Genomic DNA, 21804 nt, shown 5'->3' on the forward strand with positions numbered 1-21804 from the left:
TACAACAACAACAACACTATATTCTGGATTTATATGTAGCACACACTTTCACTTGTCTACTTGTCTCATCAATGTGGGCCATCGTTGCAATAATGAATTCGTGTCATTAAAAAAGCTAGCCGCGATTTCCACTGTTGCCTCAAGTCTTCACTTACTGACTCAAACACTAATCATCCTGAAGAGGTTCCTGGTCTTTAATCCCATAGCCCTTCGTGTACCCGGCCGAGTACATGTCTTATCTCCCCTGTTTTCCACGCCAAACGCCGACTCCAAACCCCTTCTCAACCGCTCAAAACGCCCTTTCTAATTCACACTTCTCCTGAAAACACATTCCGGAGCTAGACCTACATGTCCTTCTTAAATGCGTGTTCTGGTTTGTGAGTGGTCTCGTAGTCGATGTGAACATATGCTCGCTCAATATCAGGGAGATCCTCCAGCTTGATCTGAAGCGCCTCTGCAATGTCGTGACTCTCCTGGAGAGTCTGTGTCGGGTCCATGACAATGTCCACCTCGGCGATCAAACGAGGGCCCGAGTGATAAACACGAACGGTGTCAATGCCAACAATTGCATCGTCGTGCGTAACGCACACATATGTGATAAGCTGCTGCGTCTCCACGGGAGCTGTGATGCCAACGACAAGCAGGAACTCGCCGAAAGCGGTGCGTAGCCAGATGCAAGAGATAAGGAGTGATAGCAGAATGGCACCCATGGGATCAATCCACCAGACCAGCTTCGCGCCGCCAGTAGCAGTAAGAATGCCAAAGCCGTTGATGAGAAGATCATTACGATGATCCTGCCAGAGGATATTTACTTGGCTGTATTTGTCCTTGAGCGCCCAGCAGTAGAGGAAAAGAGCGAACTTGGTGGCAAAAGCGCAGCAGACTGAGATGACAGCAGGAAGATGAAAGTCCTTGTCGGCTTTCGCCTGTGCCAACTCTTGACATGCGAAGGCAATGATGATGAGGGAGACGGCGATCATGAGAAAGCAGAATACAATATTTCCTACGGTCTCAAGACGAGCCTTGCCAGCAGGGAAACGTCGAGCATCGACACTGCGGATGGCTCTAGCCGACAGGATGAGGGTGAGGTTACTAAGAGGGTCAAAAACAGAGTCGGCCATGGTGGTGAAAAGTGAAAGCGAGCCCGACGAGATGGCAGCAAAAAGCTGAATGGCTGACAATACAACGTTGGCTGCCAAGGAACCCCAAACAGCGATACGGAACTTGAGTTGATCTTCACCATGCTGGTCGCGAGCTTCGTCACGATGCTCCTCGACCGACTTGAGCATGCGATCAATTGCCGCATTCTGATTTTTGTAGAAGCCTTGCAGCTTGCGAGATTTGATCTTGGAGCCCAACTTGCCGGGCAGACATTTGTGCCCAGGGAGACTGTCCCGCTTCCGCGACGTGTTGGCTTTGATATCGGCGAGATCAGACTCTGTTTTGTAGCCACGGGAGAGGCCATACGGATCATTGTCAACGGGACTGGGCTGCCGACGTCCGGTGGCGGTAGTCTGACTCTCGACATCGGTCATGTGCGAGACGTTTCTAGCGATAGTCTCGTTATCATCGGCCATGGCAGGCTCAAAAGCGGTGCTGGAGCCATTGTGTGCAGTCGAGTGCCTTGAGCTACTTCGCGCGGGCTCGATAGATGGCAGGTGGGAGGCGTGGATGCTGTTATCAGGCGTCATGTCTCAATAGACTGTGTCGGATATAAACAGCGATGTGGATGTATAGGAGAAGTCAGTGTGCAATACCGATATTGTGTAAATGCTGGATGGCGGTAAGCGAGATATAATAAAGCAAGGCCAACAAAGAGACTTCAAGAGCGGAGAAGGTGCCTCATCAAGAGCATCTGCTAGTGCTAGCTGTATGCAATGATCTCAGTTGATCGTCAGACAGCCAAGATCAAGTTAGTCGACTACTGTGCAGCAGTCGGTAGAGTATCCGATCAGGGTTGGTGCCAGTGAGATAGAGTTGATATTGATATGGTAGTATAGCAAGGATACGAATAGGAGCAAGGTCAAGCAAGGCAAGGCAAATGCAAATGCAAAGCGGTTGCTTGGTGAATCAGAAGAGATCAAACCCGTCTGATCTTGTTCCTTGCCTACCTACCCATCGAGTCTTGGTCCGACCAGTCATTTTCGCACGTGGAGGAAGAGCAATGGGGAGCTCAGTCAGTGCTGACCCATAGTTCGCCCCCTCAGGACGAGATGTTAACGAGATTGATGGTGACATAGCATTTCTTTAACAGCTGGAGCTGCAGTCCAGCACAACTAACACCCAAATCATCAGCGAAATTCGACCAATAGAGGTTAGACAATTAGTGAATCAGTCTCCGAACGCCGTGCCAGCCGGTATCGAGACGGTTAGTAAGCGGAGTGTGACTTCCGTGTCCGACAAGGGGAGCCCAGAAGGCTGGGGAAAAGGATCACGAAAAGATGTTGAAAGAAGATGTTAAACAAGACGAGCGGCAGACGTTGAATTATAGTTCTATTACGGCTCCGAAAAGCCTAGGAAACGGCCGGAGCAGGTCTCGGCGTTCCGTCACTCTTTACGTTTTGGAAACGTCTGACTTTCGGGCGTCTACGGAGCTGAAATACGGACATGGAGTAGTAGGCCCGCTTTTTGTTTTTTTGACCTTGACCTGTTCATCTCCATAGATCTGATCTGGATTTTGGGGTATGCAGGCCAAGACTTTTGCAACTAGAACTATTGCTCAGTCTATTGGCTTGGTTTTGCAATTTGTAACCACTTTGGTATAGGACTAAGATAAGCGGCCATGTTTTATGTACAGTACAGCCAGCCACAATCGGAGGGTCCGAATACATTTAACAATCGTTCATCTTGTCAGTATATATAACATGGACGCTCCCACCCTCGTTCTTTGTAAATGTTGAAGTTGAGATGAAATAGCATCAAGTGATGTAAATACATCAACAGACAGTACGATACCAAAAGTGGTGCATGAATCTAGTATTTCTTGTATCAATCCAAACAAATTATTCCGCTCGATATTGGAACGCCTGCCGCTTCTTCATTATAGCTTCGCCTCGATTGGTCTCTCGCCTGTACTCCTCTCTAGGATCCAAGCAGTGATATCCTTCGCATATTCCTCCTGGCATAGGTCCACGTGCAGAGCGTGGTAACCTCCCACATACGTCTTGACCACCTTGTCCTCGATGTCCTGGTTCTTTGCGAATTCCATGGCGGCTTCATAGCTGCAAGCCTTGTCGTGGTCTCCGTGGCCGAGCCAGAGAGACTTTACTTCCTTGCCCAACTTTATAGACCCCGATTGCAGAGCCGCCGTACGGTCGAGAAGCGACGCCAGACCTTCCAGAGTTCCTGTGTCATGGCAGAGAGGATCTTCCTTGAAGCCCTTTGCTACCTCGGGTTTTCGCGTCAAGTTCATGACGTCGAGCTGGTGCTTGAGCTGGAATCTCGGCAAAATCTTACAAGCTAGTCGACCTGCTACAATTTTGAACCAGCTTGGGACTTCTTCAGGCGCGAATCCAATGAAGGGGGCCTCGAGAATCCAACCACGCACTTGGCTGACGAGCTTGGCATACTGAGGATCGGCCGCAAGTGTGAGAACCTCGCCGCCACCCATCGAGTGGCCCAGAACAAAAACCGGGACATCAGAAGGCAACTTGCTCTCGATGAATGCTGCAATATCAGAAATTACGCGCGGTGTTGCGCCGGTGTTTCCCTTGTCAGAAGGTTGCTTGACACTGCGGCCCCAGCCTCTCTGGTCAAAACCAAAGACTTGAATGCCGCTAGAGGCCAAAATTCGATACACGTCATCGTACCAGTTGATGTGATCACTGAAGCCATGAACATGGATGACCTGGGCTTTAACGGGGCCTTGAGGCTATTGATTGCGTCAGTTGTTGTCTCTGTCAGCTGGAGAGCATCCATACTCACTGTCCAAGTCTTGGTGTAGAGGCTGGCTTCTGCCACCTCAAAGGTTCCTTCAACCTCGGTCGACATTTGATGCGCAAGATCAGCGGATTTGGCCAAAGACAAGGAAAATATATCGATGAGAGGTTGGGTGTAAGTTATTGACTTTTAACAGATCAAGAATAATTAATGTTTGACGAGGCAGTCTATATTTCGATACAAGAATGCAAACCGGTAATGACGGACCAAGATTTGGCTACTGGGGTCATGCTCGAGTCAAAACGGGTCACATGTGACGAACCGTTGCCGGTGAGCCTAACCTGCACTTGTTCTATTGGCACATCATTCGGTTCATGCTGTCTCTACAAATGCATGTTCGATGGTCAAAGTGGAAATTACCTTTATGTCGGCATTTTTGACAGCTTTCCAGTATCTCCTATTGGACACCACATTTCGTGTTAGGCTGACAACAGGAACACAAGCCATGTGGTCCGCAACTAAGAGCTCAGCTTGCTCAGCCATCAACTCTTCCTTGCATACGCTCCTCGTCATCATGAATGCTGCCAAAACATAGGGTAACAGGTAATTTTCTGCTGTTTAGTATTGGTAGAAGTGTTTCTGGACATCCTCATGGTGCGATGTAAAAAAAAGCGTGGAATCTTGGAACATCAGCACCCATGAACCATACGTTCTTTAAGATGGTCATTGTGGCCTTTTCCACTTCGAGCTAGGCAGGCTTCATAGCACAGGGTCTGGGAAGGTAAGCTTTCAGCTTTGTTGCTCTCATTCTATTTAGAATTACAATTATGAGGCTGTCTTAATCTTGGACAAAAAACAGACCTGGAAATCGTTTTCATCTTTAAATTCCCAACACGTCAAAAATTCACGATAAAAGCTCACGGTTGTTTTTTGTTAACATATTGAGATTCTGCTTTCTATACATGGATGTTGATCCCCCATGCTATGACTATGTATTCCATTTTTTGGAGATCAAATAACCAAACCAGCGACGCCAATGAAAGTAGGATACATGTCGAGTGGAGTTCTCTTTGCAGCAGCTGGCGTTCCAATAGAGACTCGGACATAGATACCAGGATATATAATGTACATGATTCGTCTAATCTTTCTTCAACCCGTAACCCCAGCCATATTACGTCTTAACGGGGACGCTCTTCTGCTCTATGTCATCCAAGATGCTTCAGGGTTTCTTCTCCTCGCTCTTGGAGTCCCTGTTCTCTCGGTCATGCTCATCGAATTGCTCCTCCTCCTCTTCACCTCTCTCCAGATCATCCTCGAGTTCCTCGGCTTCGGTGATGTGCGCTCGTGAAGCAGTTGACCCACTTTCCTTGGAAACCTCACCACCGCTCATCTGCCACTCCATGAGCTTGCTGAACGCACTATCCTTGTCGGCAGCAAGCTGCCTGTAGCTACCGATTTCGGCGACCTTGCCCTCGTTATTGAGAACAATAATCTGGTCGGATCGCTTGATAGTGGAGAGACGGTGTGCAATCGAGATGGTGGTGTTACGGCCACGCAAAAGACCAGCCAGAGCCTCGTTAACAAGAGTTTCTGACTCAGCATCTAGTGCCGATGTGGCTTCATCAAGAATCAGAATATCAGGGTCCTTGAGCAGAGCTCGTGCGATAGCAATTCGTTGCTTCTGACCACCGGAAAGTTGGGAACCGCGGGCACCGACCGGGGTCTCTAAGCCATCGGGCAGATCGCTGATAAAGTTGCAGTTTGCTCGTCGAGCAGCAGAAATAATGTCGAAACGGCTCGCCTGAGGCCTTCCGTAGGCAATGTTTTCAGCGATGGTCCCGGAGAAAAGGACAGGTTCCTGTGAAACCATGCCGATTCGCCTTCGCAACGACTTGACATTCATACCAGAGATGTCTTGTCCGTTGATGGTGATAGAGCCTGACACGGGATTGTAAAATCTCAGTAGCAGAGAAGCCACTGTCGACTTACCACCTCCTGATGGACCAACAACACATACGTTGCTGCCCGAAGGGATCTCGAAATCCAGACCGTTGAAGATTTTGACGGCAGGCCGAGTAGGATAGGCAAAAGTGACATCTGAGAATCTGATAGGACCTTGTGCCGATTTTACTTGAACACCGACCGTTTGCGGGATTCCAGGCTTGCGATCCTGTAGTTCAAAAAGTCGACTTGCGGCACCAACTCCCTTCATGAGCTCTGAGTAGAAACCCGAAAGACCGAATAGACTTGAACCTGCAAATGCAGTGTACATCATGAACGACGTCAGATCTCCAAGCGACATAGCCCCGCTGCGCACGAAACCGCCCCCGACAACAAGCATAGCAAGGATCGTCATGTTGCCGGCCCAGCCAGTAGTAGCAAAGAAGGTAGCGGCGATGAGCGATTCCTTTTTACCAAGAGCAAAGATCTTTCGGATCTGATTATTGTAGCGGCCAATTTCCTGTACTTCACCTACGAACGCTTGGCTGGTCTTGACGTTGCCAAGTCGTTCCTCAGCGATCTTGGTCAGAGTACCCAAGTTCCTCTGAATTGATCTGCTGATGTTTCGAATAGCTCGACCATAGATAAAGGCTCCGACAGCAATAGGTGGAAACATAAGTAGCAATAAACCAGTCAACTTGGGGCTTGTCCAGACCATGATAGCAAAACCAGCACCGCCGCTGAAGAGGGCACGAAGACCATCGCTGAGATTTTGCGTCACAGACTTGCCAACGATAACAGTATCAGAGCTGAGGCGTGAGATAAGATCACCCACACGGTTCGCGTCAAAGAATTCAGCGTCTTGAACATATGTGCGTCGGTAAAGCTGGGATCGAAGTCTGGCAACAACACGCTCGCCGACAATTCGGAGAAGGACGACTCGACCGAAGTTGGCCATAGCTCCGATAGTCAAGACAGTACCCAGGCCAAAGAAGAACTGGTTCATTGTTAAGCCAAACAGACGGACGTCTTCAGTTTCACCTTTGGTAGCAAGATCCAAGATTCGACCGACGGAGAAGGGAATTAACATGGTGACACTAGAGGAAATAACCAGGAAGACAAAAGCGATACCGAGCCAGCGGATTTCTGGACGGGCAATCTTGATAAGTCGTACAATTTCGTCCGAACCAGCTTTTCCAGCCTGCTTTCCCTCCCTTGAGAGTTTGGCAGCTAGGTTGACTTGAGCAGCCTTGGCGGCCTTGTCGCTCTTGGTAAACTCTTGCTTGTTTTCATCTTCAACTTTTCGATTGGTCTCAAGCTCGACAGGCTTCTTGGCACCTTCTTCGACCTTGGTCTGGATTTCCTGGAGTAAACGAGGGGCTGTCGAGAATTGCCGCAGGGTGTGCGAAAACGGACCATATGTAGAAGATCGAATTTGTGCCGGGGGACGTCGAATATGAGACAGATTATTGTTTGCTGGTGCTTGGAAGGCAGCGATGGAGAACGGAGGCAGGGCAGGTTGACGAGAGCCAGAAGCGTGGAAAAGCCTTGTCTGAAGAGATGAGACCTCGGGCTTATATAATGAAGGCCCTAATTGACTTCGCGGTGCGGCCAGAGACACTTGCGAGGACTCGGCGAGACGTGGGAGCAGCACACGGCGTGCTACTCCCGAAACCATGATGACGGTAGGGGATTGATTAGATGCCGACTCAGCGTAGCATGTTCAGTGGCGGCACTGTCGAACGGAGGGACAGAGGGAATGTTGAGCTGCGTGCCTAGAGAAGTTGGTGAAGCTGACAGGCACTTTAATATTATGAATGAGAAGGGAACGAAGTTGATGTAGTTTGTAATGCCGTCATCGCCGTAGCGGCATTTCTCAGCTTCCGAGTTGCGACGGGTGCTAGATAAGACTCAGATAATCCAACGCTCAAAAAAATATTAGGTGGGGACTCGTCGCGAGCAAGTGGGTTATGGTGCGTCCAGAGTCTAGACCCCTCCAACTCGGTTAGAGCTCTGCGATTAGCTTCAGTAATACAGCCAGCACCAAATAACTTGATGCAGTACATTATAGGTTCTGTTGCATTGTCTGAGATACCTAACTGAGCTCTGTAGAGAGAGGTACTCTAGTCAAAAGTATTAATCACCTATTTTAAACAGTCATGAGAATAGATATTGATTAATGACCACGGCCCTGTTGTCATAGCCCTTTCTTACATGTACAAGTAGGTACCCAATTACTGGTAACCCTAGTAGCTATCTGTTATACATTCTGCCCAAGAGACCCTTCAGAGGCTCGTACCTCTATTGTCCGCCCTTCTGAGAGAGAGCTCCTTTCGAACCGACTGAGCCTATCAAAAAAGACAGACTCCAATTATGAGTGGGAACCCTCTTTTAGCATCTGAGCGACATCAGCATCGATGCCATCGTCTCCTCCTAGATCAGGAAACTCCTCAGCATCGACGCGACGACGCTTGTTAGAACCATTGGTCGAAATCGGCAACGAATGGTAAGATGCGGTCTCTTCTTCGGCAGCAGGAGCGGGAGCGATAGCGGGTTCACCTTCCGGTGTCAATGCCTCAGGAGTAGGCGCATCGAAAGGTTCAAAGGCTGGAGGGGTGAGTGCCTCTATTTCTGGTCTGCCTGGCTCAGCAGGGGTGCTCAAAGACTCTCCGTCTCCCGAGTTCCCATTGCTCTCGGCTGGACCTAGCGCTCGCATGATACCAACCTCAACCTGTTGCTTCTTCTCTTCAATCTCCGTCTTTCGGGATACAAGCTGGGCATGGTCGGATTTCTCTTGTTCCAATGCGGCGCGGTTGGCGTTGAGCAGCGTCTCTAGACCAGAGACAAGGCCCTCTCTGGCCTTGACACACTCAGCAACTGCATTCTCAGCGTTGGCCAGCGTTTTGAGGAGACCATTCAGGCGGGCAGCGTAAACAGGAGCAGATGGGACAGGTGTCGATGGGTCAGTTTGTTTCTCATATTCTTGGCTGGCGGATGCAATTGTGGCCTTGAGAGGAGGGCTCAATTTGGCAACATTCTGATGAGCAGACACAAGAGGGGCAAACTCGGATGGAACAGCGGCACCAGCAGAAGCGGCACCACCGCTACCAAACGGAGAACCGGCAAACCCAGGTTTAGCCATGCCACGGGCCTTGTCAAGTTCTAATTATATGATAAGTCGCTGCCATTTGAACGGAATTCTCGTCATTTTGTACTTACCCCCAATGCGAGCATCAATGGCAGCCTGAATGGGCGCTTCGAAGATCGATCGATCTCTCCAGACATCTATTACGCGCTTCAGTTTTGCCTGAAGCTCTGCAGGTGCTCCCTTGTAGGCGGCGGAAGCAGCCTCGGCAATCACAGGCGCAAAAGCAATAATAAAGTCATCTTTGTGCCGGATTTTGGACTGCTGAGCCACCTCTGTAATATTGATCAGTCGTGTTTCCTCTCACCAGGATAAAAGCATACCGTTGGCGAGATAAATCAAGCTCAGTCTCTTTGTGCTGGACGAGTCTTTAAGACGCTGCAACCAGAGCTGCACGGTTCGCTCTGCATGTCGCCTGCGACCTATTGTCAATCGTTGTTGTAAACCAGAAAAATGAGAGACGCGTACCTATGGAACATGATCCATTGCGCAGCAGTAGCGATACTGTCATGGCTCTCATTCAGCGATGAAAGTCGCGCCAGTACGGAGTCATCGTTGTAAGCCATCTTTGTGATAGAGGCCTCCCCGTCAGTTCATATAAACAATGAACGACAACTAATAAAATCGAATGCCAAATTCAGAAGTTTTGGGATAACGCGAGTATTATCTAAGCGTTGTTTGCAGCCGTTGTTGTAGTATCACTCTGGAGACGTCTACTACAGCTACTTGCAGGAACAATATTCGGAACTTTTGCTAACCAGCGTTTATATGCAGATGAACAAAGCAGATATCTCGTTATGACCAGCTTCGTCTGCAAATGTATACCGTAAGAACCAGACTGATGAGTAGCAAAATTGTGCGATGGAACGAAATGTTTTCTTGGGTAGGACAAGGAGAGTTTATAGATTGAGAGCTAACAAAGCAGCATAAACATCCGATAAAGTGGAAATAGCTTGTAGACGCATGATTGTGATGCTTTGATTCATATTATAGGCCCACTTGAGCAACCTACGTTGGGTCCAAGGCTACTCACCGCCCGGCAGAATCCACCTCATCGGCTAGGATGGCCTACTTGGCAGTTACTGAATAGGAGGACCATAGCAACAGCATTTACTGACGATTATCATTTCGAACAAGAGCACTTTTACTTCGGCTACTATCATCCGGCTCCTTCCACAAAGCGGCGCATACTCTTGTTTGAACGATTGATACTTAATTTTCTACACATTTAATATGGCCGACCGATTCCCTTCGCTTGAGGACTTCGATTCCGGGGGTATGTACATCATTAATACTCATGCGCAGGACCAACGCTGACGTGTAATTTAGCGCAAACCGACATCAAGGACCCGACCGCTGAGCCCTCGACTGACGATTTTCTCACTCGTGAAAAGGCTCTCCTTGGAGACGACGCCGAACAGTTCACAACCAACAATGACGCCGCTGCTTTCGCTGATGCCGATGATGACCTTCTTGGTGGCGCCGGCGGAAACGAGCAATCGACTTTCGAGTCTCAATTTCCTGACCTGACCCAACCTGAAGCTGTAAGTCAAGTAGTCTCTTATTGTATACTGGATTGAGAAGCTCATATTGAGATATAGGGCACTGGGGTTTCTGCTGGAACTGCCATTACTGGAGGACCTTCCGTAAGCTACAACTCAGGATACCAGGCCTCCTTTGAGGAGGAGCAGGAACCCGAGGTTATCAAGGAGTGGCGTGAAAAGCGAGACAACCAGATTGCCAAGCGCGCCGAACAATTCGCTGCCCAGCGAGAAGAGACAATCAAGGAGGCTCAGCAGAACATCGATGACTTCTACGACAACTACAACAACAAGAAGGAGAAGGGTATCGCCCAAACACGAAAGGAAGCCGACGAGTTCCTGGAAAGCCGAGAGGACACCGTTTCTGGTGGCACCAGCTGGGACCGAATTGCCAAGTTGGTGGATGTGAGCGGCAAGGGAGCCAAGGGAGGTGCTTCTGGCTCGGGCAAGGAACGCTTCCGAGAGCTATTGGTGAGCCTGCGAAAGGACGAAAAGGCGCCCGGCGCTACGGGCTACTAATGCAAGTCCATTTGGGGTGGGAGTTGATGTATCTAACCCATAAATGGAGAGTTGCAAGTCGGTGCAGAGCACTAGACGTCATTTTTTGATGCATGCAATATTCTGGGTTCTTCATGTATTCTCAAGTTTAGGAGTCCAGGTTTAATGGCAATGACGTGTGAATAGAAGGCACGGTTCGACTGGGAGTTTGTCTTGTTTCTGTGCATACAAATCAAAGGACAATTCCGCGAGGATATCAGATTGGATTCATCTCCTTCTATTCACTCCATACTGATCACACTAGCCCTCCATCGTTGTCGCGCTCTATAATAAGCTAGGCAGCCCACGTATCTTAGTTTCCGAAGTAAGAGTTGTATCCGAGGACCTTGCGGCCAGCGCCGTAGAAAGAAGCTTCGTGTCCATCAGTATCCGAGCTCGTAATCGTGTCGATCTCTAAAAATTTGCTGAATGAGACTTACCGGCGAGGGTACCGGAGAGGAGGATGAGGTAGGGGGTCATCAGCATACGGCTGCGAGGGCCCTGTCAGGTCGGTCAGCGATAGGTTCGGAGAAGCTAAATAGTCAATCAGGTCGTACAATCTTCCAAAGACGGGTGTGGTTCTTGTAAGCGTTCTGGTAGTAACGCTGGTACTGAGGAACGGGGTTCTTGGCGTCGACGAGACTGTATAAACGTCAGTGACGGATTCTCGTATGATGTGATGTTCCGCGCGATGCCCGAAGCTCGAGGTGGTCCATTGACGTCGAAAAGGCGGCCAGGATCAACGTGGGAATCGATAATGAATCAATTGTACGTACGGCATCTTGAATTCGGTTAATGAGAGTTCTGGGAGGCTCCGATGGTTGGTTTCGTGTGGGGTGGTTGAATTGGTGACGGAGAATGTCGAAGTTCGGGTAAAGAAATGAGGCCATAACTTGATTGGAGCCGATTGTGACGATGACTCAGCACAGCTCTCAATGTTCCTGTTGGTCAGTAGGCACGTGCAGGCGCGAACCCCCAGCTCCTCTGTAAGTGATGGAGCACTTTATGACATCGAATAAAAAATGGTCCGAAGATTTGAGATATGATTTGGCTTTGGACAATACCTTTAAACCTCAGTTTTCGGTATTCCTGATGTTTCCTGCACAACTTCTTCGACACGAACCGATGCGATGATACAATTCCAGCCGAAGCTGGTGAATTTACCCAGCCATGCATCGACCACTTATAATATTTCGAGCTCAACAATGCCCCCATGCTCGATACATCCGTATAATTGCACAGAATCGACTTCGGCGTGCGATATCGAATCTTTCAGTCACGAATCTATACAGCAACAATAGATGCATATATTCATACATAGGAGATGCACATACGGCTAAACATGACAGTCCTGGGTCAACATTTTCGAAGCGAAGAGTAGCACAACATAATAGTTCAAACCGGCGATGGACGACTAAATCGCCTATTCCTTTGGGTATTCGCCTGAATAGAGCTGAAGAAGTACATCCGTCTAGTCAGCAAACCGTTTCAGACGAAATTTCCTCCTTGGAGCGCCGTATTGTAACGATTCGTCATGGTCATGGAGATCGGGGAGCTTGGGATGTCTTTAAACAGCTCCGGGACGAAGGCAATGTGCATCTTGTGGCGGAACCTCGAGCCGAATTTCTACGCGATAGCATCTTGAGGGCAGCACTGATACATGCTGACCGGATGGAAGAGCTTTTTGCATTTGCTCAGGAGCTTCAAAGAACACACCATTTTGAATGGCCTGAATTATACCTGAAAGTGGTTCATTTCTATATGGCCCAGACCGACTGCCAAGCCGCATTTCGTTGGCATTTGAAACTCATGCCTACTTTCCGTCCAGATTTGAACAGTTTTGGTGCCTTCCTGGCAAGTTTTGCTATCGACTTCTCCCCTGTCGTTCAGAGCACATTGACCAGAATTTACGTCTTTAACCCTTATCGCAGGCTGTATGACTATGTCGTGCCAGCTCTCTTCGATTCTGGACAGTCAAATGCAGCCCGCGCTTGGAGAAAACGTTTCATTTTGTTTAACGACCATGCTGTGTCGCAAAAGTCTATGCCATTCCTTGACTTTTTGACCCGGTACTTTCCCAAAGTGCAACTCACCAAAGAGGAGTCAGCAGTACTTGACCGAGATACCAGTGTTGATGACGATGCTGCTGCATCAGAACCAAACGATGACACCCAATCCAGTCAGCACAAGGGTATGTTCAGCGATAAGTTTACAGCCCGGTGGTTCGCCAGCTCCTGGACTTCGTCCGAGTTTGCAATCAATCTCATGCATAAACTTGGACTTCGGGCAATTGGCCCGCAATCATTGCAGTCAGTTGCTTTACGAGAATATGATGTCCAAGGGGTCAATGATCGTTTGGCACAGTTTCGGGAACTGGGAGTTGACATTTCCTCAACAGTTTATTGCCAGGCTATTATATCGTTTGCTGAAAGAGGAGAGGACGAGCTGCTCAGAGAATTATTGCACTGCGATATACATCCAGACGAATTCGACAATTCTGAGACCAGAGTGCTGCTGCTTGCTGCTTCTGCCAAACAACAGGATTGGAGGCGGGAGCGATTACTCCAAGAGGTCGAGGCTCTGATCGCTAAACCAACACCAAGAAAAGAAAAGACTCTCTCTGAGGAGCTTAATAAGAATCTCCGGGCTGCCCTATCAACGCAAGGACTAGCAAAAGTGAGGAGCGTTTTTGACAAGATGGACAACCTGAGTGTCAGTATAGAACAGAAGAACTCAGAGGTACTTCTCAGTCGTGTGTTTGACGGTGTTTGGTATCACCCAAAAACCAGCAAACAGAAACTCCATGGCTATCAACAGGATCCCCAGCTTGATAGAGCTATCCATTTATCTCTGCGAGTAGCACGGCATGGGGTTGCTATTCCCATTAAATACTGGCAAATCTTGCTGTATAACCTTGGACGTCTGGGACGCTTCAATGAGCTTGAAGAGCTCAGTCATGAGATATGTGAACTGTATAACTCAGATCTTGGAGGGCTGATTCCAGTGCACCGGTGCGACGTGCCGTCCAAACCTAATTCGAAACCCAAGACATCTAGTGGCACTGGGGGATGGGTCGAGTATCACTCGTTCCCGGACGGCAAAAAGAAGATAAGCCACTTTAGAGAAGAGTTTTGGAGAGCTGAAATAGGCATGACCGAAGAGGAACCGAACGCAATTGCGACCAAATCAGGACCGGCCACCAATTCTGACGACCTCTCGAGAAAAGTCAACGATCCTAAGTATACTTTTTGCATACCGGCCGACTTGCCCTTTACCAACAGACAACATCCCATACAAAAGATTTTTGATGTTAACCTACAACGTGCCATCATTCGATGGGGCTTCGACAAGACCCTGAAACAAGAGCCAGTCCAGCTTTCCCTTGCGAGGATCAAGCCTGGAGGAGTCACAGACTACGACTTAGCATGCGGCGTCCGTCTTTTGGCCCTGTTGAGGCAAAAGGGCGTCTACATCGATCAACAAGTTGTGCGAAGTGCGGTTATGCAGCGGCTTGCGGTGGCACATATACCAGGGAGGGCGAGAGCAAGGGCGAGAGATGACAGGGAGCTGTCGTCCGCGAATATCAAGCAGTTGGTGGAAAAGGCTTGGGGCTCAGCAATTCTGCCCAGCGAGAAACATCTGTCGTTGGAGTTGGAGAACATAAAGCCAAAGTTGTGGAAGAGCTTTCCTAAGCTTTTCGAAAAGAGTTATGATAAAAACGAAACCAGGTGACGGACCATCTACGAATTACCATAATGAAAAAAACTCTACCTAATGTAGTATCAAAATAAACAAAAAGCCGTGACTCCAAACACATCACCAGCATGTCCCTTCATGACCTGCCTTACATTGTATTGGTACATGCTTATAATAGAAGCTATCTCCGTGCTCATATTAGAAAGCTCTAAGGAGACAACAGGTATTCCCAAGAATTTTTTGATGCTCAAACGCCTTCTACCCATGTTTCTTGGGCTTGATCACCAGCAAAATGATCATGCCAAATATGATAAGAATGAGGAGGAGAATAATCTTTCGTTTGGTCGTCCTCTTTTGGTAGCCTGACGCAACCACCAGCTCCTTATCGGCGGCCTTGACGTCCGTATTCATGCGCTCAACGTTGTAATCAATACGGTCGAGCATCGTACCCTGGTCAATGACCATGTTCTGAAGATCGCGGAAGAGATCAGATAGTTCGATAATGCCTTGGGCGATGTCCTCGATCTCGCGCTCTCGTTGAGCAATAGCCGCATCATTGGAATGAAGTACTCTCTGCTGTTGGGTTGCTTGAAGGGTTGATTGCGAAAACGATCGGTCGGCATCTGATTCTTGGAGAGATGGGTCAAGATACGAGCCTGGTTGAGGAGTGCTAGATCTCTCGCCGGGACTTAGAGCGCCAAACCCGCCCATTCCACGAAGCTCTGCGAATACAAGTTAGAACGTGTTTGTCGGTAGCTGGGAGGAAACTAACTTTTCAAGTATGCGCTCTGCTTCTTTCTGAAGCTAGCGCTTGCATCTTGGACCCGCGAGGCCAGCGAAGTCTGAATGTTCTTGGCCATGGTCTCTTCTGCCCTTGTAACTGTGCCAGCATGTTGAGACTCGCGTACCATCTGCTCAATCTTTTGTATGCAACGATGACAAGCATGAAAGCCTTTGGTGATGTCCTGGGTAAGCTTCTCTATTTGCGCCTCCTCGGCCTTCTTTGCCTCCTCATCATTAAAACCTGGTAGAACATGTTTCTGATGCAGCTTCTCCAAGCGTTGGCCCTTTGTCGCAATGTCGGCGAGCAAATCGGTAATCTCGTCCGAAAACTGAGCCCATCTTGGGGGCAGCACATCCATTTCAATTACAGCATCGCCATCATCCTCAAAGGCCCCGTTGGAGAGAAGGCCACGGCGGTCATCATTTGGATAGCTACTGATATAGTCGTCGGCAAGGGAACCAGAAGCAGAGGCGCCGGGCCCATATGGTCTTCGCTGGGTGGGATGGTGCGCGTAAGACTGCCGATAGGAGATGTATCTTTGTTTTTAAATATATGTCAGCTCAATGTTGCGATATGCTGAGGTGAAGTGACTACTAATGGATGGGTGTCGTACAGGTTGGTGCGGTCTCGCCACATGGCGGACGCAATAGAGAGATCGAATCTATTGTCAAGACAAGCAATGGAGTGAGAGCCTAAGAAATCAGAGTCGCAGAGTAGAACGTCATGGGACGATAGGTGAAGATATTGTCGTCATGAGTGAGAGGATCGCGATTAGTTGGGACGATGCGATGCGATGCGGGTTGGGGCTGGCTGTTGGTTTCCAGATAGCTGGCTTCGGCTGGGAGGGAGCATTACGAGACTGGACAGCGGAAAGCCCACTCACAGACCCGTTGGTCAGAGTAAGTTGCAGGGGTCAACGAGTCCAGTTTCCTCCCTTTAGGTTCGCGGCAAGTACCTCCTCCACTGGCTCACATCAGCGGATTGGATCCGTGGAACAGGACGACGGGAGCTTGCAGTGAACAAAGTGCCCGCCTGAAACGCCCTCGGGATGGAGCCGCACAGTGTGCAAAGCCCCTATAGCTAGCTCCAACCACTAATCGCAGGACTACAGACCGCCTAAGCAAAGAAAACACAGTGCATTGTTCCCCTTTATCAGTGTCATTTCCTGCCTTAGGTACCGATTTCCCCCTGACCTCTGGTTCTCCCCACGAAAGCTCCAACCAAACGAAAAGGTCCGACATTCTTGGCTTGAGACCCCGCGACCTCAGAACTTATCCAAGTCATCTTCTTCCTTCTCGTGCGATCGACATCCACCTTTTTACTATCTACTTCAACTACCATACACAGCAAACATGGTAAGTTGGACACTCTTTCCACTTGGTCGAGCCTGGCAACTATCATCTCTTACTTTACCGCCTTACTCCCTTTGCATGGCGCTATCGCCAAAGAGCATTGACCCCGCGGCCAGCTGGGAGAGGGGCTTTATCGTATCTGATGGTTTTGGCGATGTTTTGTCTTGAGAACTTGGGCTGACGAGTTTGTTAACATAGGCCGACTCACTTACCGAAGAGCAAGTCTCCGAGTTCAAGGAGGCCTTCTCCCTGTTTGTAAGTTAACTCCCTTCCTTGTGCCATTCGTTTGGTTGAAGCTGTTGCTAATCTCGTTGTACAGGACAAGGATGGCGATGGTGAGCAATGCTGCCCCCTTTCGCGACATGCCCTCACTGGTCGAATGCGATTGTCAAATTCATACCAACAAAGTCTCGAATGAATATACACGATCGCATCCGCATTATTTGGGGCTCACGTAACCGATAAAACATGGGCTAAACATTCACTACAGGTCAAATCACCACCAAGGAGCTTGGAACCGTCATGCGCTCTCTCGGCCAGAACCCCTCCGAGTCTGAGCTTCAGGATATGATCAACGAGGTCGACGCTGACAACAACGGCACCATCGACTTCCCTGGTGCGTCATTTCTTAAGCTGATTACAGAGTGATAAGACTGACATTGGAGAAAAGAGTTCCTTACCATGATGGCGCGCAAGATGAAGGACACCGACTCCGAGGAGGAGATCCGCGAGGCTTTCAAGGTTTTCGACCGTGACAACAACGGCTTCATTTCCGCTGCCGAACTCCGACATGTCATGACCTCCATTGGTGAGAAGCTCACCGATGATGAGGTTGATGAGATGATCCGGGAGGCTGACCAGGACGGTGATGGCCGAATCGACTGTGAGTTGCTTACGGACTGGACAATAGAAATGCCATATGTGCACTGTTACTGACCATTTGAATAGACAACGAGTTCGTCCAGCTTATGATGCAAAAATAAGAGATTAATATTCGGATACCTCGTCGACCGATTCCTCGGCCTTGCCGTCCTTATGCTCTCGCCAGTCGATGAGCGACGAATATGTATGGCATAACGAGGAGTGGGTCGGATCTTGTTTACTTAGTGGGCAAAACTGCAAGCGATACGGAGAGCATCTTGGACTTGTTGGGCTGAAAGTTATGAAGTGTAGTGGCTCGATGCACGGTTATTATGCCATGAATTTCTACCTGCATGGCTTCTAGCAACAGAGAAATTTTCCATTTGACCTCGGTGCTTCTATTGGTGAAATAGTAAAACTCTTGATTGTTTTCATGATTGATTTGTAGGCGTAACCACGCGATTTCGGTGAGGGGCAATGAGTAGGCGGTCAAAGCCATGTACCGTTTCAACCAATTTCATGGTTGAGCGAGGGTGCCATGTAAGGAGTAGGTAGCCTACGAGGCTGCCTGTAATCAGCCCTACAGCCCACCTGGGCTGGTGCACGCCTCACCATTGAAGGAATGAAGCCCGTTGAACGATGTAGAGTATAAAATATGTGGCGATATTAGTATAGCATTTGCAGATAGCATGCATTCTACTTGCTTCCCTAGCAGCCCTAGGTCGTGCAAATCCAGGGGTATTCAATGTTGATAAATGGAAGGGAGTCGACCCGAGGAAAGGTCGAATCTTAGTGGCCCCAACTAGTCTAGTATCGATGGAACACAGCTCCGAAGCTTAGGACTACTAAGGTAGTGGACTAGATTGGATGTTGAGCTGGACCTGGCCACCTAGGCCATGCCAGCTTACCTTTGATCCATCGCCTAGACTACTCTGTACTCTGTACCTAATTATGGATTCAAGGGAGGGACCTCGTAGGATTTGCGGGTATCCTCAAGGGTCCAGGAGGATTATCGTCAACAAGAGAATGACTGACTACCTGTGAAACGAGCACCTGGTCGCTTTCTGGTAACCAAGTACAATACTTGGCCAAGCATCTATCTAATTGGCTCTCGTAAAGCCTGTCAAGTACATGTTGGACCTGTGTACCTCGGTATGGTTACTGCAATTCGAAAAGTAAGCATCGTCAATGCCAAGCAAGGGCGACTGGACCCTGTCATGTTGCGGTATGGGTACGGCGCATTCATTCCTTCACGTGTTAGTTGGCCGCCCGCCGCAATTTCCATCCATCCAATGTCCCATTCCCAACTGGATAGAGCCGACAACCCTCAGCCACAGGCTATACGAGACAAGACAGTCATTAATTTACCCTTAGTAGTTGCGCTGGTCTAGTCGAGGGTATGAAATGCAATCGCCCCTCATCATCCCAATCTACCTTCAAATTTCTTTCCCTTCTTCCAATACAAGGGGACGTATTTGTGTAATCTGAAGCACCGTTACTCAGCTTCAGTCGCTTTTCACTACCTATCTGCAGTAGCTAGTCTGGCATCTGACTTGTATGAGGCGTGGTCCTCCCCCCTTGAGTCGAGACACATCGCCGACTTTTCTGGAGGCCAAGACCCAACAAAGCAAGCAGCACATCAACGTCTTGGACTTCAATCACTCTTCCACCCATCTTGGGCCTGAAATGTGAAGTGTCGACTTGTCCATTACTGTATTTAACACCGTGACTTCGTGTCGCTCACCCCCAGTCTACGCTACACAATGGCGGGTCCCTTACGCCGAGGCCGTCTCTGGATTGGTGTCGTCCTCATCTGGATCTTTGGCTTTTGGTACTGGTCAAGTACGGACTCAACTTTCACATTGTTCGGCAAGGGTGATCCTCTTGCTGGAAAAGGCGCCAGTGCTTGGACGCGAAGACTACCTAAATATCCAATTCCCCAAGATAAACTGGCCGTGTTACCTGAAATCAAAGGAGGTGTCAAGGTACCCAAGATTCAAGCTAATACGCCAGTTGAGAGCGCTGCCGCAAAGGAAACGCGACTGGCACGTCTTGCTGCCGTCAAGAAGAGCTTCGAACACAGCTGGAGCGGGTATTCCAATTACGCATGGATGCATGATGAAGTGACCCCATTGACCGGCAAGTCCAAGGATCCTTTTGGTGGTTGGGCTGCAACACTGGTCGATGCCCTTGATACGCTCTGGATTATGGACATGAAGGACGAGTTTACCATAGCCGTCGCCGCTGCGGATGGCATTGACTTCACCAGAAGTTCCATGACCACTATCAACATTTTCGAGACCACTATTCGCTATCTTGGTGGTTTCTTGTCAGCATACGAGTTGAGCGGAAGAGCTCATTCTATTCTGCTCAAAAAGGCTATCGAGCTTGGAGATCTTCTCATGGTTGCCTTTGACACACCCAACCATATGCCAGTTACTCGATTGGAATGGAAAAAGTAAGTTTTTGTGAACTGACGAGTATTGTCTACTTGCTAACACATCCTCAGAGTTGCTTACGGCCAGTCCCAGTCCGCCTCGCGCGAGACTCTTGTCTCTGAGCTGGGCTCTATGAGTTTGGAACTTACCAAACTGTCTCAAATAACCGGTAACATGAAGTACTACGACGCTGTCAAGAGGCTCGGGGATCAGTTTGAGTCTACGCAACTCAACACTCGTCTCCCTGGCATGTGGCCGGTGGTTGTTGATGCTTACACGCCAGCGTTCCATGCTGGCTCAGAATTCACCCTTGGTGGTATGTCTGATTCATTGTATGAATATCTTCCCAAGTGGTACCTTCTTCTTGGTGGTCAACTGGACCAGCCTCGTCGGCTGTACGAGAATTTCATTCCTGTCGCCATTAAGCACCTTTTCAAGAGAGCAATGACACCCTCAGACAAACCCATCATTATTTCTGGCGACTACCAGGTAACGGATCTGCCAGGAGAACAACCCAAGTATACCTCTGTAGCCCGAGGCCAGCATCTCACTTGCTTCGCCGGTGGCATGATGGCAATGGCTAGCAAGATATTTAACCGTCCGGCTGACCTAGATATTGCCACCCAACTTACGGACGGTTGCATATGGGCTTATCAGGCCACCAAGACTGGTCTTGGACCCGAGGTATTCAACTTCATCTCGTGCGGCAGTGTCGATGTCAAGGAGACAGGTGATTGTACCTGGAGTGAGGAGCGGTGGCTCAAGGCTATCGAAGAGCAGCATGCCCCTGACTTTAAGGCTCCGCCGATGAGGGGGCCTGAATGGAAGATGCCTACCGTCCAGGATGTCGTGAAAAAGCACAATCTCCCAGAAGGTATGATTGATGTGAGCGACCCCCGATATATCTTGAGGCCAGAGGCTATCGAGTCCATCTTTGTCATGTACCGAACCACTGGCGACGCGCAGTGGTTGGAGAAGGCATGGACCATGTTCGAAACAATTGAGAAGGTGACGAGAACCGAGATCGCAGCTTCGGCAATCGACGATGTTACGAAAGCGGAGCCTACCAAGATGGACAGCATGGAGAGCTTTTGGTTGGCCGAAACGCTCAAGTACTTTTATCTCATTTTCAGCGATTTTGATGTCATCAGCCTTGATGAATGGGTGTTCAACACTGAGGCACATCCTCTGAGTCGTCCTGATGTAAAATAAGGGCTGTGGGAGAGTAGGCTACCTATGTTATGGGGGGAGAGCTTCAACGTTGTACGAGACACTCTGTGTGTATTCTTATAGTTAATACCTTATGCGTGCATGAATAGATCATTACAGTTTTTACAGATATTTTAATACTATTAAGCTTTTTAAGAAGAAAATGATTATTCCTTGACGACTCCTTCTGACATAAATATCCTGATGACTAAGGTAGACCAAGTACGTACTGCCAAGGAGTTCCAATTCGGCGGGCGTGGAGTCTGTGCCCCACGTCTGAAAGGTGTCCGCCGCAACGCAAGCAGCAAGCACTACAGATACAGACAGCACACCGTCACCAAGACTGACCTGTGACGGCGCAACTTAGTTTCTCCTTATACAGCTGCCTGAACGGGCTCCGATCAAACTCTCCAATCCACCT

At 49.0% G+C, this 21804-nt stretch overlaps 10 protein-coding genes across 10 annotated transcripts; 4 read left to right on the forward strand and 6 right to left on the reverse strand.

The window, feature by feature from the left end:
* Positions 1 to 344: 344 nt before the first annotated feature.
* Positions 345 to 1691, reverse strand: FSST1_004740 (cation efflux family-domain-containing protein; the record flags this gene model as incomplete). The annotated part of the gene is made up of 1 exon (XM_083230944.1): positions 345 to 1691. The coding sequence occupies one exon, from the start codon at positions 1689 to 1691 to the stop codon at positions 345 to 347; it is 1347 nt and encodes a 448-aa protein (XP_083088170.1).
* A 1349-nt stretch (positions 1692 to 3040) lies between these two features.
* On the reverse strand, positions 3041 to 4452 carry FSST1_004741 (Alpha/Beta hydrolase protein; the record flags this gene model as incomplete). Its single annotated transcript, XM_083230946.1, has 3 exons — positions 3041 to 3871; positions 3925 to 4065; positions 4300 to 4452. 3 exons carry the CDS (start codon positions 4450 to 4452, stop codon positions 3041 to 3043), a joined length of 1125 nt encoding a protein of 374 aa, XP_083088171.1.
* Positions 4453 to 5098: 646 nt separating this feature from the next.
* On the reverse strand, positions 5099 to 7498 carry FSST1_004742 (ATP-binding cassette permease mdr2; the record flags this gene model as incomplete). Its single annotated transcript, XM_083230947.1, has 1 exon — positions 5099 to 7498. The coding sequence occupies one exon, from the start codon at positions 7496 to 7498 to the stop codon at positions 5099 to 5101; it is 2400 nt and encodes a 799-aa protein (XP_083088172.1).
* A 693-nt stretch (positions 7499 to 8191) lies between these two features.
* Positions 8192 to 9531, reverse strand: FSST1_004743 (RNA polymerase II-binding domain-containing protein; the record flags this gene model as incomplete). The annotated part of the gene is made up of 4 exons (XM_083230948.1): positions 8192 to 8982; positions 9040 to 9240; positions 9289 to 9380; positions 9434 to 9531. The coding sequence occupies 4 exons, from the start codon at positions 9529 to 9531 to the stop codon at positions 8192 to 8194; spliced, it is 1182 nt and encodes a 393-aa protein (XP_083088173.1).
* Positions 9532 to 10198: 667 nt separating this feature from the next.
* On the forward strand, positions 10199 to 11025 carry FSST1_004744 (clathrin light chain CLC1; the record flags this gene model as incomplete). The annotated part of the gene is made up of 3 exons (XM_083230949.1): positions 10199 to 10241; positions 10295 to 10509; positions 10567 to 11025. 3 exons carry the CDS (start codon positions 10199 to 10201, stop codon positions 11023 to 11025), a joined length of 717 nt encoding a protein of 238 aa, XP_083088174.1.
* A 331-nt stretch (positions 11026 to 11356) lies between these two features.
* On the reverse strand, positions 11357 to 11824 carry FSST1_004745 (cytochrome c oxidase subunit 7; the record flags this gene model as incomplete). The annotated part of the gene is made up of 4 exons (XM_083230950.1): positions 11357 to 11415; positions 11484 to 11544; positions 11601 to 11685; positions 11820 to 11824. 4 exons carry the CDS (start codon positions 11822 to 11824, stop codon positions 11357 to 11359), a joined length of 210 nt encoding a protein of 69 aa, XP_083088175.1.
* Positions 11825 to 12213: 389 nt separating this feature from the next.
* Positions 12214 to 14775, forward strand: FSST1_004746 (uncharacterized protein; the record flags this gene model as incomplete). The annotated part of the gene is made up of 1 exon (XM_083230951.1): positions 12214 to 14775. The coding sequence occupies one exon, from the start codon at positions 12214 to 12216 to the stop codon at positions 14773 to 14775; it is 2562 nt and encodes an 853-aa protein (XP_083088176.1).
* Positions 14776 to 14997: 222 nt separating this feature from the next.
* Positions 14998 to 16159, reverse strand: FSST1_004747 (t-SNARE syntaxin TLG2; the record flags this gene model as incomplete). The annotated part of the gene is made up of 3 exons (XM_083230952.1): positions 14998 to 15461; positions 15512 to 16059; positions 16137 to 16159. The coding sequence occupies 3 exons, from the start codon at positions 16157 to 16159 to the stop codon at positions 14998 to 15000; spliced, it is 1035 nt and encodes a 344-aa protein (XP_083088177.1).
* Positions 16160 to 16875: 716 nt separating this feature from the next.
* Positions 16876 to 17858, forward strand: FSST1_004748 (calmodulin; the record flags this gene model as incomplete). Its single annotated transcript, XM_083230953.1, has 6 exons — positions 16876 to 16878; positions 17074 to 17130; positions 17195 to 17210; positions 17366 to 17491; positions 17546 to 17758; positions 17824 to 17858. The coding sequence occupies 6 exons, from the start codon at positions 16876 to 16878 to the stop codon at positions 17856 to 17858; spliced, it is 450 nt and encodes a 149-aa protein (XP_083088178.1).
* A 1641-nt stretch (positions 17859 to 19499) lies between these two features.
* FSST1_004749 (glycoside hydrolase family 47 protein) lies at positions 19500 to 21386 on the forward strand (the record flags this gene model as incomplete). Its single annotated transcript, XM_083230954.1, has 2 exons — positions 19500 to 20194; positions 20246 to 21386. 2 exons carry the CDS (start codon positions 19500 to 19502, stop codon positions 21384 to 21386), a joined length of 1836 nt encoding a protein of 611 aa, XP_083088179.1.
* Positions 21387 to 21804: the final 418 nt, after the last annotated feature.

Source organism: Fusarium sambucinum, chromosome I, assembly GCF_050947815.1.
Source record: "Fusarium sambucinum isolate potato_lamoka chromosome I, whole genome shotgun sequence".
In the NCBI taxonomy this organism is placed as follows: domain Eukaryota; kingdom Fungi; phylum Ascomycota; class Sordariomycetes; order Hypocreales; family Nectriaceae; genus Fusarium; species Fusarium sambucinum.